At 47.6% G+C, this 16967-nt stretch overlaps 1 protein-coding gene across 1 annotated transcript in view; it reads right to left on the bottom strand.

Moving 5' to 3' along the window:
- ASS1 (argininosuccinate synthase 1) overlaps positions 1–16967 on the bottom strand; it is a 57086-nt gene that overhangs the window by 36411 nt on the left and 3708 nt on the right. The window contains exons 2-5 of the mRNA XM_077147120.1: positions 15608–15669; positions 13631–13738; positions 11480–11548; positions 4190–4378 (exon numbers count right to left, since the gene is read on the bottom strand). Of these exons, the coding sequence (XP_077003235.1) occupies positions 4190–4378; positions 11480–11548; positions 13631–13735 (363 nt within the window). The 5' untranslated portion in view covers positions 13736–13738; positions 15608–15669. The remainder of the gene's footprint in view (positions 1–4189; positions 4379–11479; positions 11549–13630; positions 13739–15607; positions 15670–16967) is intronic.

The following is a 16967-nucleotide window of genomic DNA, read 5'->3' as shown; positions in this document are numbered from 1 at the left end:
TGATATAATCAACCCATCAAATCTTTATAGTAGCCCCATGAGTAGGATTTATTACTACCCACATCTTACAGAAGAGGAAATTGAGGCAGAGAATGGTAACACTTACTCAAGGATCTACAGCACAATTCCTATTATAAAAAGCAGATTTCTTTTAGATTTTTTAGATTGGTAAAGTGTGTGGTTAAGTGATGCATATCCTAGCTGCTTTTCCTCCTCAAGTCTCTTTTCCATCCTGCCCCACCCCCCACAACAGCTTCACATTTCCCTGACACAAAGGCTCAGCTGGGCTGGTGTCTGCCTGTCCGGATGCCGCCATAGGGACACCCATCTGTTCAGGAACCAGGAGACTTCTGCAGAAGCCAAACACACAGGTTTCTTTGGTTCAAACTCTGTTCTGAACAAGAGCCAAAAGCCCTATCCAGTCCTCCCCTCCCTAACCCCAGGATCCCAAGCACCATATAACATGGTGTCTATATGATGGCACATGTGCAGACGTGTGCAAATGTGGTGTGGCACCCCCCGGGACTGGAGGGGCTGGGGGGTCTCCCATCTGCTCCTGGGACAGCCACACAGATGGCACCCATTTACAAAACTGCTATCCCACACCCCCTTCGCAACTCAGGTTCATATTTCCAGGCCCCGCTTCCAAAACCGGGAGGGAGGAGGCCCTGTAGGGTCACACCAGCTTCTGTGTAGTTTTCTGGGTGGGGAGGGATCAGGGTTGCAGCAAAGCGAGTAGGGGAGTGATATGGCTTGTTCTCAGCTCCAAGTCATGCCACAGCACCAAGCTGCACCAGAGTGCTGCCTGAGCCGGGGGAGCTGGGGCGGGGCCAGCCTCTTGCCTATAGGCCTTTGCACATGCTGTTCCTGCAGCTAAGAATGCACTTCCCTCTTAGCTTCACTGGCTCACTTTTACCCTTCCTGGATGTTTCAGCTTCACCCTCCCTGACCCCTGCTGGATTAGGGCTCCTAACTCCCCAAGTGCATCCGCTGAGCCTGTCTCATCACAGCCACGCCCAAAGAGCATGGCATCCACGTGCTGTGCGGGGAGGAGAGCCGGTGCTTGACAAATGTTCTCCACATCTGCAGGGAGCCCACTCAGACGGTGGACACCCCAGCAACTGGCAGCCCTCGCGCCACTACTGTGAGCCCTTACAGAAAGCTCTGCAACCTGTCCTCATGAGATCCGCCCCTGGGGCCCCCGCCTGCAGCAGGCCTGGCCCCGCGTGACCCTGATTCTGTCTCCTGGGGCCACACGGCCTCTCTCGCACTGGCTCTGGAGACCTTCCCCTGATAGGTGAAGTCGCTGTGCCATCCCCAGGCTGCCAAACCACGAGGCCACCCCTGGGCCAGCACTCACCCAGCCCCACCCCAAACTTTGCTTCTTTGGACCCCACCCAAGGCCTTCTTTAAACTTCTCATTCGCCGCCCCTCAGTCCTAGGAAATAGTCTCCAGAGGCTGCTGTGGTCTTCCCAGGTATCGTAAAGAAGGGAAAACCGAGGCGCAGATCTACGCCTTGTCCTTTAACTCCAGAAGAGACGGCAGAAGCAGGGCAGAACCTCAGTTTCCCCAGGCCTCCTGTCCTTCCTGCCATGGATCTTGGAGGTTCTCAGCTGATGTTTCCAAGTCTGGTCATCCCTGCAGGGATGACCCCAAGTCCCAAGGAGCTGCAGAACTGCTCATAGAGGATGGTCCTCTCAGAATTAAATCCCTGCAGGGTCAACCAGCAGGAGAGATGCCCCACAGCCTGCCCTCCAACCCCCAGGCTTCCTTTGGGATTGACCCCATAGGTCTCAAACCCAAGCCTCTGGTGCCCTCTGGTGGCCAAATGATGGGCAACACAGTTACTGGCGGCTGCTCCCAGTTGTATGTGGGCGGAGTTGAGGGCCGGAGCTGTGTTGTGTCTCTTGGACCTCAGGAGCCTCCCAAGTCAAGGTCAGGCCCACGCACAGGCCCACTCATTTATTCTACCAGTCCTTAAGGCCCCTTAATCCCAGCCCTGACAGTACCATGGGACCAACTTTCTTGGGGACAGGAAACCCTTCCAGAATTCTGATCCCCTGACCTCAGCTTTAATGCCTCCTGTGATGGGGCGCTCACTGCCAACTCATTTAATTGTAGGCAGAAGAGATGGTGCAGAAGCTTTATTGTTCTGTGCCAACATCTGACATTCCTCTGCCTGCCAGAGCCCCCAGAACAAGTCTTACAATCATTCAGTTAGGGCAGTTCCCTTTCATTGAGTATTCAGAGTGTGCCAGGCCTGTGCTGAGTAATTTCTTGGAATTATCTTACTCACTGCTCCTAAGCACTCCTGAGCTAGGTTCTATTTTATCCCCTTCATACACAAAGAGAGAGAGATGCATGGAGATGAAGACATTAGCCCAAAGTCACATGACTTGGAAGCATCAGAGCCAGGATGCAAACCCAGCTCTGCGAGCCTCTAAGCCCCCAGTCTTTAACCTCTGGGCTCTCCTGCATCCTATTCTACTGTCATCTGGAGTGGAAAGCAGCATCCATGTCTCTGCTCAAACAGCACAGATCTGTCAACCTCTATATTTCCAATCATCCTGCTTTGAATGTGCTCACAATTGGTGTAATAATGAAAAACAGGGCCATGGGTTTGTGTATGAGAAGCACTCACCAGCTTTCTCCTTCCACAGAAGCCCAATCATTTCAGTTCAATTCTCAAACATCCTGCTGGGAAATCACCAGCCACACACACACCCCCATCCTGCTTGGAATGCTCCCATAACTCCTAATCAATTGCCCTGAGCACCGCCCAGCCCAACTCCCACTTCTCTTGTGCCCCACCCTCCCTCCCCCAGCTTCCCACCCCTACTCTATGCTCCAGGATGGAACATTGTGCAGAGTTGCTTGTCTCTAGGCTTTTGCACAGGCTGTTCCCTCTGCCTGGCACACGCTTCCTGAACCCCACTGTTCACTCACCTCTACTCATCCTTCAGGACTATGCCCAGAACAGCCATCCATCAGCCCTGCCCACTGCCTGCTGCTCCCACTGCTCCCTGACCCTGAGCCTACAGCCTGCCTTGTCATTGTGCATTCTCCCCTCCCTTGTTAGGACATAGGCTCCCTGAGGGTAGGCACTGGGTCTGCAAGGTTGAATGAACACCATACCCAGCATGGCACCCAACCCCTTTAGATGCTCAGAGCAAACTTGCTGAGCCAGCGTCTGAGTGAATAAATGAATGAATACATGAACCAGTGCATCTGGTGGGGTGGCTGCTTGCAAGACCACTCTAAAAATGCATCTCCCCACATCATAAATCTTAGCTACAATTATCCCAGTACCACACTGACCTAGGGTCTCTGCCCACTGCCTCCTCAACTAGCCCAGGGCAGGGGTTCACGTGTGTGCTGTGCAGATGAGGCAGTGGGCTCCCTGTCACTCAGGATGCTTAGAGCCTAATGACTGCAGGGCTGTCAAGCAGCCAAATCCCATCCCAAAAGGCCACTGGCATGGCAGCCACTAACTTTGAGACCTCATGACTCAAAAGCGCTTATATAACATTTCCTGATAGCGGACAACACTGTCAGGAAGGCTGTTTCTTGAGTATGGCCTCCTGCAGGGCAGCATGCTATGGGCTCTTCTGTTGTACTTCATGGGGTCCTCCTGTAGTCTACGCCGAAACACACACGGGCTGGAGGCAGGGGGTGTTATCCCCATTGCACAGATGAAGAAACTGAGACTCAGAGAGGGAAAGGGCTTCACCCAAGGGCACAAGGCTATCCCATCACAGAGCTAGGATTCAATCCCTGCTCCACCAACTCAGGGTTTCCCACACTTTCCACTATGCCCTGGCTACTCACACTCTGTAACCTTGGTCAGTGACAATGTCCCCAAGCCTCAGTGTTAAGTGTGCAAATAGGGTTACATCACTTCTGCTATACCAGGCAGTTGAGAGGTCCCAGAACATACACATAGAACAAACAGAGCTCACTCAGAGCTCAGGGATTAGCTGCTGCTATGACTCTTACTGAGATTTTAACAATGGCCTGTCCGCCCAGTGTGCCTCTGACTCTATTCTGGAGGCAAAACCTAGAATTGCCCGAGGGCTATTCATCGTCCTGGTTGTCTGGGTTCTCCTTTGCAGGTCCCTGTGCACAGGGCAAAGCTACCCCTTCTCTGTCCAGCTGCCCCTCCCTGGTGCAGTAGGTCCTTTGCCTCACCTTTCCCGTGGCGCCGTGAGACACATACTTGGCTCCCTCCCGCTGGGCGATTTCCACTTGTTTGCGGGCGATGCAGGGCCTGGCAAGAGAGGTGCCCAGGAGGTAGCGGTCCTCGTACAGTGCGCTGGACTGGACAGCAGGCCAGATGAACTCTTCCACAAACTCCTTGCTGACATCCTCGATGAACACCTGTGGGGAGAGGTGTCCATGAGAGGAAACCTTGGCAAGGAAGGGGCATTCAATTAGAATGGAGTCCCACGGGCCTCAAATGGCTTGAACTTGAGGTAGACACTGCTAATTTGCTAATCAATCACAAAAAGCTATTTCCCTACTTTTACTTCTGCACATGTAGCAGACATCACTATTCAATCTCAGCATACTATACTGCTGCTCTCCCTCCTGCACTCATGGCAGACATCACTGTCAATCCTGACATATCACCCAGCTAAAATTGGATGGGGTCCCTAAATCACTCTCAACACAGTGTTCTGGACATGAGATAAAACTTGGTTATCACCCAAGATCAAGAGCAGCGGCTCTTAATGAGGGGTGATTTTGCCCCTCAGGCAGCATTTGACAATGTACAGAGAGTTTTGATTGTCACAACTGGTGGGAGGGCGGGAGGGAGGCGTTCCTGGTATTTAGCGGATAGAAGCCAGGGATGCCACTAAACATCCTACAATGCACAAGACAACCAACCATAGGAGTGCCAAGGTTGAGAAACCCTGACCTAGAGAAAAGGTAATCAAACTGAGGTCCATGGCCCCTTGGGTTCCCCAAGACCCCTTCAGGGAGATTCTAAGTGGAAACAGTTTTTATGATACTATGATGCTATTTACCTTTTCTACCCTTCTGATTTTAGCACTGATGTGCAGAAGCAATGCTGGGTGAAAGGGCTGGTGCCTCAGCACCAATTGAGGCAGTGGCCCCCAACTGACCCCCAGCCATTACATTCTTCATGCTGTCCTCTCATGGTGCCAATTCACTTAAGAATGGCCTTGAGGAAGCAGTAAAGTTATGACTGTCATTAAATCTCGACCTTCGAGTCTGAAATGTGAAGTACACTTAAAACACCTGTGCTGCATAGCGGTGGTCGCTCAGGGAAAAGCAATATTTGAGTTGTAATCCAAGCTAGCTGCTTTTTTCATGGAACACCATTTTTATTTGAAAGGATGACTGATGGACAAAATGATGACAGACTTGACTTTTTGGTAGGACTTTCCACAAAAAAAATGAAGTGAACTGTCACTTCAAGGAGAAGTGACTATACTTATTACCAATGATAAAAGTCAACTGTTCATCTAGGCAGAGCAGTTGGACAAGAAAAAAAATAGAAGACATCCAACTTGGAAAAGAAGAAATAAAACTTTTACTATTTGCAGATGACATGATCTTACACATATAAAGTTCAAAAAAACTACAACAAAGCCACTAGAGCCAATAAATGAATTGAGCCAAGTGGTGGGATACAAGATTAAGCCCCCAAAATAAGTAGGGTTTCTATGCTCTAGAAATGTGCAATTTGAGGAGGAAATCAAGGAAAAAAATTCATACAATTGCAACTAGAAGAATCAAATATTTAGAAATAAACGTAACCAAGGATGTAAAGGATTTGTACACAGAAAACTACAAAACATTGCTAAAAGAAATCAAATAAAACCCAAATGAATGGAAGGACATTCACTGTTCATGAAGTGGAAGGCTAAATATCATTAATTTGTCAATTTTACCCAAAATGATTTACTGATTCAATGCAATCCCAAGAGAAATTCTAGCAGCCTACTTTGCAGAAACAGAAAAGCCAATTATCAAATTTATTTGGAAAGTTAAAGGGTCCCAAATAGCCAAAAACATCTTGAAAAAGAAGAATGAGGCCAGAGGACTCACACTTTCTGACTTTAAAATATATTACAAGTGATCAGTGAAGGGGAGGGGTAAGGGGTATGGTATATATTAAATTTTTTTTGTTTTCTTTTTATTTCTTTTTCTGAATTGATGCGAATGTTCTAAGAAATGATCATGATGATGAATATATAGCTATGTGATGAAAAAAGAATGTTCATATTGTATGTTGATTGGTTTTACTAATGAAAAATTAAAAAAAATATATATTACAAAGCTACAGTGGTCAAAACATCATGGTACTGACACAGGAGATAATGGCTAACGGAGCTGAATTAAGAGTTCAGAAATAGACCCTCACATTTACGATCAATTGATTTTTGTCAAGACTGCTAAGTCCACTCAGTTGGGAAAAAATAGTCTCTAGCTGCACCACAAATGGTGCTGGGAGAACTGGATATCCATATGCAAAAGAATGAAAGAGGACGCGTAGCTCATATCATACACAAAAATTAACTCAAAATGGATCAAAGACCTAAATACAAGAACCTGGACTAGAAAACTCCTAGAAGAAATGGTAGGGATGCATCTTCAAGATCTTGTATTAGGCAATGGTTCCTTAGACTACACCCAAAGCACAAGCAACAAAAGAAAAAAATGGATAAACAGGACCTTTTCAAAATTAAATCCTTGTGTGCCTCAAAGGACTTTATAACGATTGAAAAAACAACATACTCAATGGGAGAAAATATTTGGAAACCACACATCTGATAAGAGTTTAATATCCAGAATATATAAAGAAATCCTACAACTCAATAGTAAAATGACAAACAACCCAATTAAAAACTGGGGGGAAAAAAACTCTATAGGTGAATTCACTGCCTCCCCTACGTTGGACATGACTTCCAGGAATGAGCCTGGCCCTGGCATCGCGGGATTGAGAAAGACTTCTTGACCAAAAGGGATAAGAGAAATGAAACTAAATAAAGTTTCAGTGGCTGAGAGATTTCAAATAGAGACAGGAGGGCATCCTGGAGGCTATTCTTGTGCAGTATGTAGATAACCCTTTTCAATTTTTGGTGAAATGGAGCAGCTAGAGGGAAATACCTGAAACTGTTGAACTGTAATCCAATAGCCTTGATTCTTGAAGATGACTGAATAATTATAGAGCTTTAAATGTGTGACTGTGATGGTGAAAACCTTGTGACTGACACTCCCTTTATCCAGTGTATGGACAGATAAGGAAAAAAAAAAAGACAAAAATAAATAAATAATAGGGGCGTGGGAGGGTGTGGGATATTCTGGGTGTTCTTTTTCACTTTCATTCTTAGTTTTGACTGCGATGATGAAGGCACAGGTATATGATGATATTGTGAACCACTGACTACAGAATTTGGATAATAATATGATGCGTGAATATATAATACATTGCAATAAAATTGCATTAAAAAAAGTAAAAAAAAAAAAAAAAGCAGGCAACGGTGGCTCAGTGGCAGAGTTCTCAGGCAGAGTTCTCGCTTGCCGTGCCAGAGACCCGGGTTCGATTCCTGGAGCCTGCCTGTGATGGGAAAAAAAAAAAGTACCCAGAACACTGGAGGAGACAAGGCCCCCAAAACAGTATTAAGATATTTGAAAAAATTGGAATATGGACTGTAAGGTTTATATCAATGTTAAATTTCTTAAACTTGATAACTGCACTTAAGATGGCTAAAAAAGTGAATATCCTTGTTCTTCAGAAATGTACACGGAAGTCTTGTGTTCAAGGAGCATAACATATGCAACTTACCATCAAATACTAAGAAAATAGATCCATAGATGCTACAGGAAATGTAGCAAAATGTTAAGTTAATGGATCTGGGTATCTGCGTGTATACTGGAGTTCTCTGTATAGGTTTTATATTATTTTTGCAACTGTCCTATAAGCTTGAAGTTATCTCACAATAAAAAGATGTTTGTTAAAAAAAAATGGGCAAAAGACTTGCATAGACATTTCTCCAAAGAGGATATACAAATGGCTAAATCACATGAAAAGATGCTCGACATCACGGGCCATTAGAGAAATGCAAATCAAAGCCACAACGAGATATTTCACATCCACTAGAATGGCTACTAACAAAAAACAAAAAACTACAAGTGTTGGAGAGGATGTGGAGAAACAGGAAGAAGCATTCATCGCTGGTGAGAATGTAAAATGGTGCAGCCACTGTGGAAGACAGTATGGCAGTTTCTCAGAAGCTAATTATAGGACTACCATATGACCCAGCAACCCCTCTACTAGGTATACACCCAGATTTGAAAGTAGGGGCTCAAACAGATATTTGAACACTGATGTTCATAGCAGCCTTATTCACAATTGCCAAAAGAAGGAAGTAACCCAAGTGTCCATCAACAGATGAATGGATAAACAAAATGTGGTATACACACACAATGGAATATTATTGAGTCATAAAGGAATGAAGTCTTGAGACATGTGACAACATGGATGCAACTTGAGGACTTTATGCTGAGTGAAATAAGCCTGACACAAAAGGACAATATTATATTATCTCACTGATGTGAACTTATAATAAAGGAAATGCACAGAGTTAGAACCTAGATTATAGTTTACCAGGGGATAGAATGGGTTTGGATAATGGGGAGTTGTTGTTTGATTTGCACAGAATTTCTATTTAGGTGGATTATAAAGGTTTGGAAATGGATGGTGGTTACGGCAGCACAATATTGTGAGTGTAATTAACAGCACCAAATTATACAGGTAAATGTGGTTGAAAGGGGCAACTTTAAGTTGTATGTTACTAGAGTAAAAATTAAAAGATAAAACATAGGATCATATAACATAGTAAACTCTGTTATAGATGATGGACTATAGTTAACAGTACAAGTGTAAGAATGTTCTTTCATGGATTATAACAATTATGTGACACTAATACAAAGTGTTAATAAAAGGGTAGAGTAGGGGAAAAAAGTCACCTAATGCAAAGTATAGTGATAGTTAATAGTCCTATTTAATAATCTTTCATCATTTGGAATGAAGTATTTACTGCTAAAAAAAAGTACAATTATAAAAAAGTGCTACCATCAATTGTAACAAACGTTCCAATTGCAACAGATATAAGGTGTTGGTGATGGGGCAGTGTGTGGGAATCCAGGATTTTTGTATGATCGTTATTTAAACTTCTTCTTAATTAGAAAAAAGATAAAAGTGAAAACAAAAAACATAAGTGTTCAGGCAAAAATTAAAATGTTTGGAAAACTTATATCAGCCACTGTGAGCTTGACAGCTTCCCAATACTTCCAAGGTAAGCAGTGGAGATACTAATGAATGTGATGTTTTGATTTTGTGTAATGAAACATGTCATCATTTGGAAGATTTAGAGAAATCAGCAAAAACATTATCTTCTAAATTACCAGTGCATGACATTACACAATCACAGTATAAGATGGGCCAGTTTTGATGTAACTGAGTATGAAAAGTTCACTGATGGGTGTGCCAGTCTGAAAGGATCATGTACCCTAGAAAAGCCATGTTTAACCCTCATCCATCTTTTAATTTCTATTCAGCACTGTAGATTGGAAGGTTGATTAAATTATCTCCATGGAGATGTGGCACACCCAATTGTGGGTATTAACCTTTGATTAGAGATGTGACGCCACCCATTTTAGGTGGGTCTTGATTATTTACTGGAATCCTTTAAAAGAAGAAACACTTTGGAAAAGGAGAGTCCCAAGAGTCACGAAAAGCACGCAATCAGAGACCTTTAGAGACGAAGGAACGGGCCCCAGAAGGAGCTTCATGAAACAAGAAGCCTGGAGAGAAAGCCAGCAGATGTCGCCATGTTTGCCATGTGCCTTTCCAGTTGAGAGAGAAACCGCGAACTTCATTGGCCTTTCTTGAGGGATGGTAACCTCTTGGTGCCTTAATTTGGACCTTTTTTATAGATTTGCTTTAATGTGGACATTTCACAGCCTTAGAACTGTAAACTTGCAACTTAATAAATTCACCTTTTAAAAGTAATTCTGTTTCTGGCCTATCACATTCTGGCAGCTAGCAAACTAGAACATTAGGGTTTCAGACTATATATATCACACTGGTGCTTAAGAAGCTACCATTTGTTGGGTTTTGGTGCAGTATTAAAGAACGTACCCAATTATCTGAAAAGGCTATTAAATACTCTTCTCTTTCCCCAGTACACATCTATGAGGCCATATTTTCTTCATACACTTCAATGAAAACAGCACATGACAGACTGAATGCAGAAGCAGCTACGAGAACCCAGCTATCTTCTGTTAAACCAGACATTAAAGAGATTTGCAAAAATGCCGCTCTTACTAAAAATTTTTTGCTTTGGAAAAAATTTACATATTTTTCATAAGTCAATGTTAATTCTATTAAGGTGTTTATTATTGCTCTTTTGAGCGGCAAAAAGTTTTAGTTTTTATTCCGAAGGTGATAAATATTGATAGATGTAATCCACAAAAGCCTCACTGGCATCCCAAATGATTTGTAAGAGTGTGAAGGGGTCACAGGACTCTTTGTACTATTTTTTGCAATTTCCTGTGATTAATTCAGGTTAAAAAATTTCTTTTAAATGGAAATAACAAAGAAATGGAGATTTTATTCTAATATTATATGCAATAAAATAAACCTAAAAAAACTCCAAATAAATAGTGTGTTTAGGAGTCCTGAGACCAAAAGATTTGAAGAACACTTATCTAGAGCAATAGATGAACTCAAGCCAGAAGTGAAGAGCCCTGACTCAGGCACTGGCTGAAAGCGTGTTCTCACTTCACCTTATTGGGCTCCTGATCAGACAATTCTTCTCCTCTCAGGGCCTTGGAGGGGTATTCCAGTATCGGGCCCAGGGCTGCCGCTGTGATTTGGGGCCGGAGGCATTTACTCCCTGATGCGTTCATTCTAACATTCTAATTGAGGCCTCATCCTGTGCTAGGTATGTGTTTAGTTTCTGGCAACCCTTCAGGCAGCGTGCTGCAGGAGGGACCAGTTCTGACCAGGCAGGTGAGCTGGTGGCCTCCCGCGCCAACCTTGCCGGGTCGCAGCTCACTCAGGTGCAGAAGGATGATCTGCACTGCAAGCTCCGCGTTGGCCAAGACAGCCCTGCACCCAGCAAGGGACCCACCTGCCACCTTGTCACACTGAACTCAAGTGGAGTTTCTAATTCTATTGGATGAGTGGACAGACAGAGATGAAAGGGGGATAGGTGGGCGCATGACTGGATAAGAGATAGACAGATGGGGAGCGGGGATGGGTGGGTAGCTATTGAAAGGTGTTGAAGAAAGGCAGCGAGATGATGCTGTTCACGCATCTGGGAACAGAAGGAAGCGATCGCATACTTGTGGAAGCAAGAGGACGAATTGGAGGTGATGTAAATGGCAAGGAGTCGAGGCAGGAACCCACTCCCACCCCAAATTTGGCTTCCCACTTGGTACCTTTTTGGCCCCGAGCTTCAACGCCTTCTTCCTGGCTTCCTCAAAGTCTTCTTTCTGGCCGATGTTGGCCTGAGGACCAGAAACAGAGAAGCCCAATCAGCCCAGGAGATGAAAGGAGAGCGAGAGAATATCCAGTCCCTTGGAGTGAGCCCTGGCCAAGCACCGCCCGTACACAATGCTCAAATGGAGGTGGTTTCCATTCGATGGACCTGAGGTCACAGTAAGAAGGAGAAAGGGCACAAACCAGGGTATCCAGAGAAGTTGAGATGCTCCCAGGAGCAAACAATACTTGGGGCTGGATTGCCCAAGTGTCCAGGAAGTGGGTTCCATGGGTGGAAGGACTGGTGAAGCCTGCTTTTGTGCACAAAGGTTGCTGTGCTGTGATGCACCCATTTGTGGTGATTGCCTCAGGAAAGTCCAAGATTTCCCTGAAACCCATCTATCTCTTCCAGCCAACTTCCCCAAAGCCGGTGCAAAGGTCGGTGTGTCAGAATTGCTCAGCTCCCAGCCCCCTTGCTTCCCCAGCCAAGGGCAGTGGCTTGACCATTCTGGAGGGGTCTGACTAGCCAGGAGGCAGAAAGGCCTGTGTTTAGGAACTCTCTGCTCTATGCCAGCAGCTGAAGCCCTGGCCTCTGGTGCCAGCAGCCCCCTGTCTAGACACTAACATGTTTTCTGCTGGTTGGACTCTGGCCTGCTAACCAGACCCTGGTCTGAACCTATGCTCCCTGCATTCCACTCACCAGACTCTGGAATATTCCCAGAGCCCAGCTGCAGGTGCTTGTCAGGTGGTAGCCCAGGAGTCTGGACAGCCAGATCCAAGCTCTGACTGCCCCAATGGCCCCCCTGGGGCCTTTACATGACCTTACCAAGTGACTGAGAGCAAGCTGCCTCCCCTCTCTGGGCCTCCCTTTCCTCCACCTGAATGATGAGGCAGACAAATGCAGTCAGACACAGCATATCGTCTTCAACTGCAAACACACCACTTCTGGCAGCACCGAGGTGTTGTCTGACCAGAGCACAGTTCCCACTTCCTCTGGGATTAGCACATTCTTCCCTACGTTTTCCTTTCCACATGGATGGAGCGGAGCAGAACATGTCTTTTTCTCACTGTAGGGCTGGTCTGTGACCCAAGTCTGGACAGCCAGAGCCTATGCCGTGCAGTGGTGAGCATGCTTGGCAGTGACTCAGGCCAACTGGAGACCCCTGGGCCCTAATGCTAGAGCCAACAGGGAAGCCTCCACTCTAGGAAAGAGAAGTTACCATGATGTGAGGGCAGGCCTGTTGGCAGACATCTTCTGACCATGTGGAGAGGCTAAGAAGGAAGCTAGCAGAAATGGAGACAAAACCTTGCCTGAACCCCCAGACTTCTTGGTTACATGAGCCAAGAACTGACTTTTATTTTATTTTTTCCCTTAAGCTTGTTTGAGTTGTATTTCTTGAACTTGCAACCAAGAGTACCGAGCAGTGCAGCCGCATGGAGCTCATCACGTTAGTGAGTCTGTTATGGCGCTTGGATGGGGGAGCGGCATCATACCCACAGTGACCTATGACTTATCTGTCATCCCATACCCAGATGCTCTCCGAGGACCATTCCAGCTCAGCCCATCTTTGCTGAATAATTGGGGGGCTGTTGGGGGACTCTGGAAATGGGAAGACTATGTGCCTTCCCCATAGCCTTCAGGTTGCCATGGCAACTGGCCCAAGCCCAGGGCCCCTCTCCAGGCTGGCTGGCCCAGCTGCACTGCCAACCTCCCTTCTTGTGTTCCCCCTTGAGTCACTGCATGCGAGCCTTCTTCCTCCTCTGGGGGGCTTCCCAGACCCGGGAGACACTGAGATGTCCATTTCATAGAAGTGCAACAAGGATGCACGGGCGGTTCCATGGTAGAAGGCTTGCCTTCCATGCGGGAGACCTGGGTTCGATTCCCAGACCATGCACTGCACCCCGCCCCCACAAAAGAAAGAAAAGAAAAGCAAGTGTGGCGGTACAGTGAGAAGCTATTTCTCTCTAGTCCAAGACAGGCTTAGAGGAAAGCCTGGACAAGTGACCACAAGCAGACAGGCAGACAACCCAGGGAGAGACTGGCAGAGGGCCGGTGGATGAACAGTGCAAGAAAACAGGTTGAAAGACCGACATGCAGAGCGCCCCCGTACCAGGTAGGCGATGACATCATAGCCTTGTTCCTTCAGCCACACGAGGATGCAGGAGGTGTCCAGGCCACCACTGTAGGCCAGAACCACGGAGCCTTTGCTGGACATTGTCTGGAGGGAGTTGAGGAAGAATGTGAGTGACCCAGGTTGCCCAGTGTCCACCTGCCAGGCCCGCAAACAGCCCACCAGCCTGTCCCCTGGACCCCATGAGGCCTTGCAGGAAGAGGGCCGCAGGCCCAGGCTCCCTAGTACCTTGCCTCTGCCTTGGGCAGTCTCACCCCCTGGATGAACTGCCACTGGTGGGCTGGGAACAGGTTGCTCACTCGTTATCAAGGCTAGCTAAAGAGCCCCTCCACTCCCAGGGGACACTGACCCAGTACATAATACCACTTTGGGGGCCTAGGAATACTGACAGCCCAGTTTGGGGCTGGCAGGCGGCAGATATCTTTTTGAGCCAATCCCTCACCAGTTAGAGAAAGCGCCCGAGGCTGAGCTGTTTGGATGAGGGCCAGGAGGAATGAAGGAGCCACAGTGGTTGGGAGATTTGGGAGGGGCCTCAGCTCCCAGCCTCTTTTTTGCAAAAGACCTGGCCCCAATCAGAACTACTCTGTGCTAAGCACAGACAGTGCCAGGCAGAGTTTTGGGGGACATCATGTGTGTCATTCCAAACCCCATTGCAGAGGCAGAGTGGGGCTCAGAAAGGTCAGTGGCAGGCTCAAGGTCACAGAGTGTATGTTGGTTTCTGTCCCCAGAACTGGGCTGTTACGCAGCATACAGCATTGCCTCCCCCTTGCAAGCAGACCGGCAGTTCATTCAGTGGGTTTAAGCATCAGCTCTCTTCAAGTGTAAAAGCCTCTGAAAGGGGAAACACAATGGAGCACCTCAGTGAATTCAACTCTGAAAATGCCCTGTTGGGAAGAGCTCAGCTCCCCCAGTGTGCAGATGGAAAAACAGGCCCAGAGAAGGAAGGAAACAGGCATAGGCAAAATGTCTCTCTATATCCCAGCGACCTCTCCCAGGAGGCACAGATGGGCCCTGGGGAAGGGAAGACGTGCTGGCTCCCACGCTATCTCCCTTCTCATCTACTTTCAAGTCTCCTGAATGCACTGCAAACTCCTGTCTCCTTGTCTCTGTAGTCACTGTTCCTTCTGTCCAGAAGGCTCTCCCTGCATGCTCAGGCTGCATTAGGGCTTCCCCTTTCTCCCCAAGCGTAGGTGTTATTATTATGATCACTCTGCTGAAGAAGAAACTGAGGGTTAGAGAAGCGGAGCCACCTGTCCAAGGTTATACGATCAGCAGGTGGCAGAGGCAGGTTTGGTTCCAGGCCATTGGGCCCCACCGTCCAATATTTAGAGGGGTGGGTTTGTGAATGAGTGGGAGCATTTCCCCTGGAGTCGGATCAACCAGGCATCCTGACTAGACACCAATGGGAAAAACTATGAACATCCTTTCACAGGTCCACAGGAGCCCAGTCGGGTTACCCACCATCACCACTGTCGCGATGCTGGAGGCTCTTGTGTACAGAGTACTTCCTGATATTTGAAAAGCTGGAAGTAGCTGTCCTGGGTCACTCAGACACACAGGCAGAGCTTGGACGTGAAGCCAGGCTGCTGCTGACATCCAGCCGTGTGGAGAGAGCACACGTTCCACGCTGTCCCTAACGTACCTCACAGGCCCAACTGACTTTGCTACCCTTTGGACTTGGAAGGGAAAACACCTCATGGAACAGCAAAGCTGAATGGGGCAGAGGGGAATTCCGACTGATGCCCACGACTCTCCCCTCTCCCAGGCATTCAATCGCCCGCCAGACCCTGCTGTGGAAGGTTGGGCCCAACTGCCCAGGACCTGGGATGCTGGTGACTCAGCCACCTTGACCCTGGAGCCGGCAGATGGTGACCATGGCAACCGCAGCCAGGCAATAGGCCACCAAGGATGGAGGGAAGGAAGGGAGAGGGAGGAAGGAAAGACTTGATTAAGAACCTGGGATTGGCAGTGTGGGTTTCTGGTTTCCGGAATCTGTCTTCACGGTTCAGCGAGCCGCTCTGCAAAAACAAAAGCTGGTCAGCCGCCTGGCATAGCAGCCTGGGTGATGAAGAGGCCCCGAACCCAGCCTCCCCAGCTCCCTGAATCCCGCTGAGCAGCTACATTGGGCAGGCAGATTTGTTGAGGCCCGGAGTCTCCTGCTCTCTTGCATCAGGAAGCATTCAGGGGGTGTGCACGTTGTGTTTGTGCATAGCACGGTCAGGTTGGGGGGTGGTGTGTATCCTATTGCGTATTTTTAAAAACAGCTCTGTTGAAGTATAATTGACATAAAACAAACTGTGCATATTTAAAGAGTGCAATTAAGTCTCAACATTTGTATACACCCATGAAACCACTGCTAACATCAAGATAATGAAAATATCCATCATATCCCAAGCCATTAATATAGGTGGTATCCCCATTTTAGAGACAGAGAAACTGAGGCTTGGGTTCAGACACTTGCCCACGGCCTTGTTTAGCTGGTTAGTAGGAGATGGGCTAGGCACCACAGCCCACTGCTCGTAGGTACAAAGACAGCCTTCCCTGGGAAGGCTCCTCAGGAAAGTGCTGGGACAAGGTGTGGTCTGGAGAGCCTGAGGTGGCTGGGGAATATCCTGGGTGGCTGAGGTGGGCTTGAGACAGGGAGAGAGGGTGCTGGTCCAAGATTTTCCCAGCTCTTAAAGTCACCCCTTCTCTGCCTCTGAAAGCCATCTACAGTCAAGACCATGGGCCCAAGGGTGAGAAGAGCAGCTCCCCTGTGCTCGTCCCCCTCAGGGATCCCGCTGTGCCTTGTACATCTCCCAATATAGCATGTGCCATGCTGTCTTCTAACTGTCCCTTCCCCAGCGCTGTGAGCTCCATGGGGACAGGGAACATCTCCCAGACAGTGCCTGGCATGTGGCACACTCAGAACAACCCTGCTGATTCCACTCTCTGGAGGTCCAGTTCATATCTGTAACAAGGTGGGAGTCCAGAAATCAAGCCCCTTCTGTGTGCCAGGCTATGCACATACGTGGGCACGGAGGACCTGCACAGGGTGGGTGCCCCTGGGAGCTTACACCAGAGTGCATGTGTGCATGCCTGTGCATTTGTGTACCTGTACTAGAGTGCCTGTACGCATGCGTGGGTGTGTGCATGTGTGCATACGGACCTGTGTGTGCATGCACAGATTTGCTGGGCAAATGATGCAATCTGACAGCAGGGGTTGGCTCCTATCCTCCAGCACCTGGTGACGTTCCCTCCTTCCTCAGTCACCAGGGCCCTTGGACCGTGTGATGAGGCTGAGGCCTTAGCTGGGAGGAGGTGGTGTTAGAGTGCT

The sequence above is a fragment of the Tamandua tetradactyla genome, chromosome 2, assembly GCF_023851605.1.
Source record: "Tamandua tetradactyla isolate mTamTet1 chromosome 2, mTamTet1.pri, whole genome shotgun sequence".
Lineage (NCBI taxonomy): Eukaryota > Metazoa > Chordata > Mammalia > Pilosa > Myrmecophagidae > Tamandua > Tamandua tetradactyla.
The sequence above is the reverse complement of the archived record's forward strand: the minus strand, read 5'-3'. Positions and strand labels throughout refer to the sequence as shown.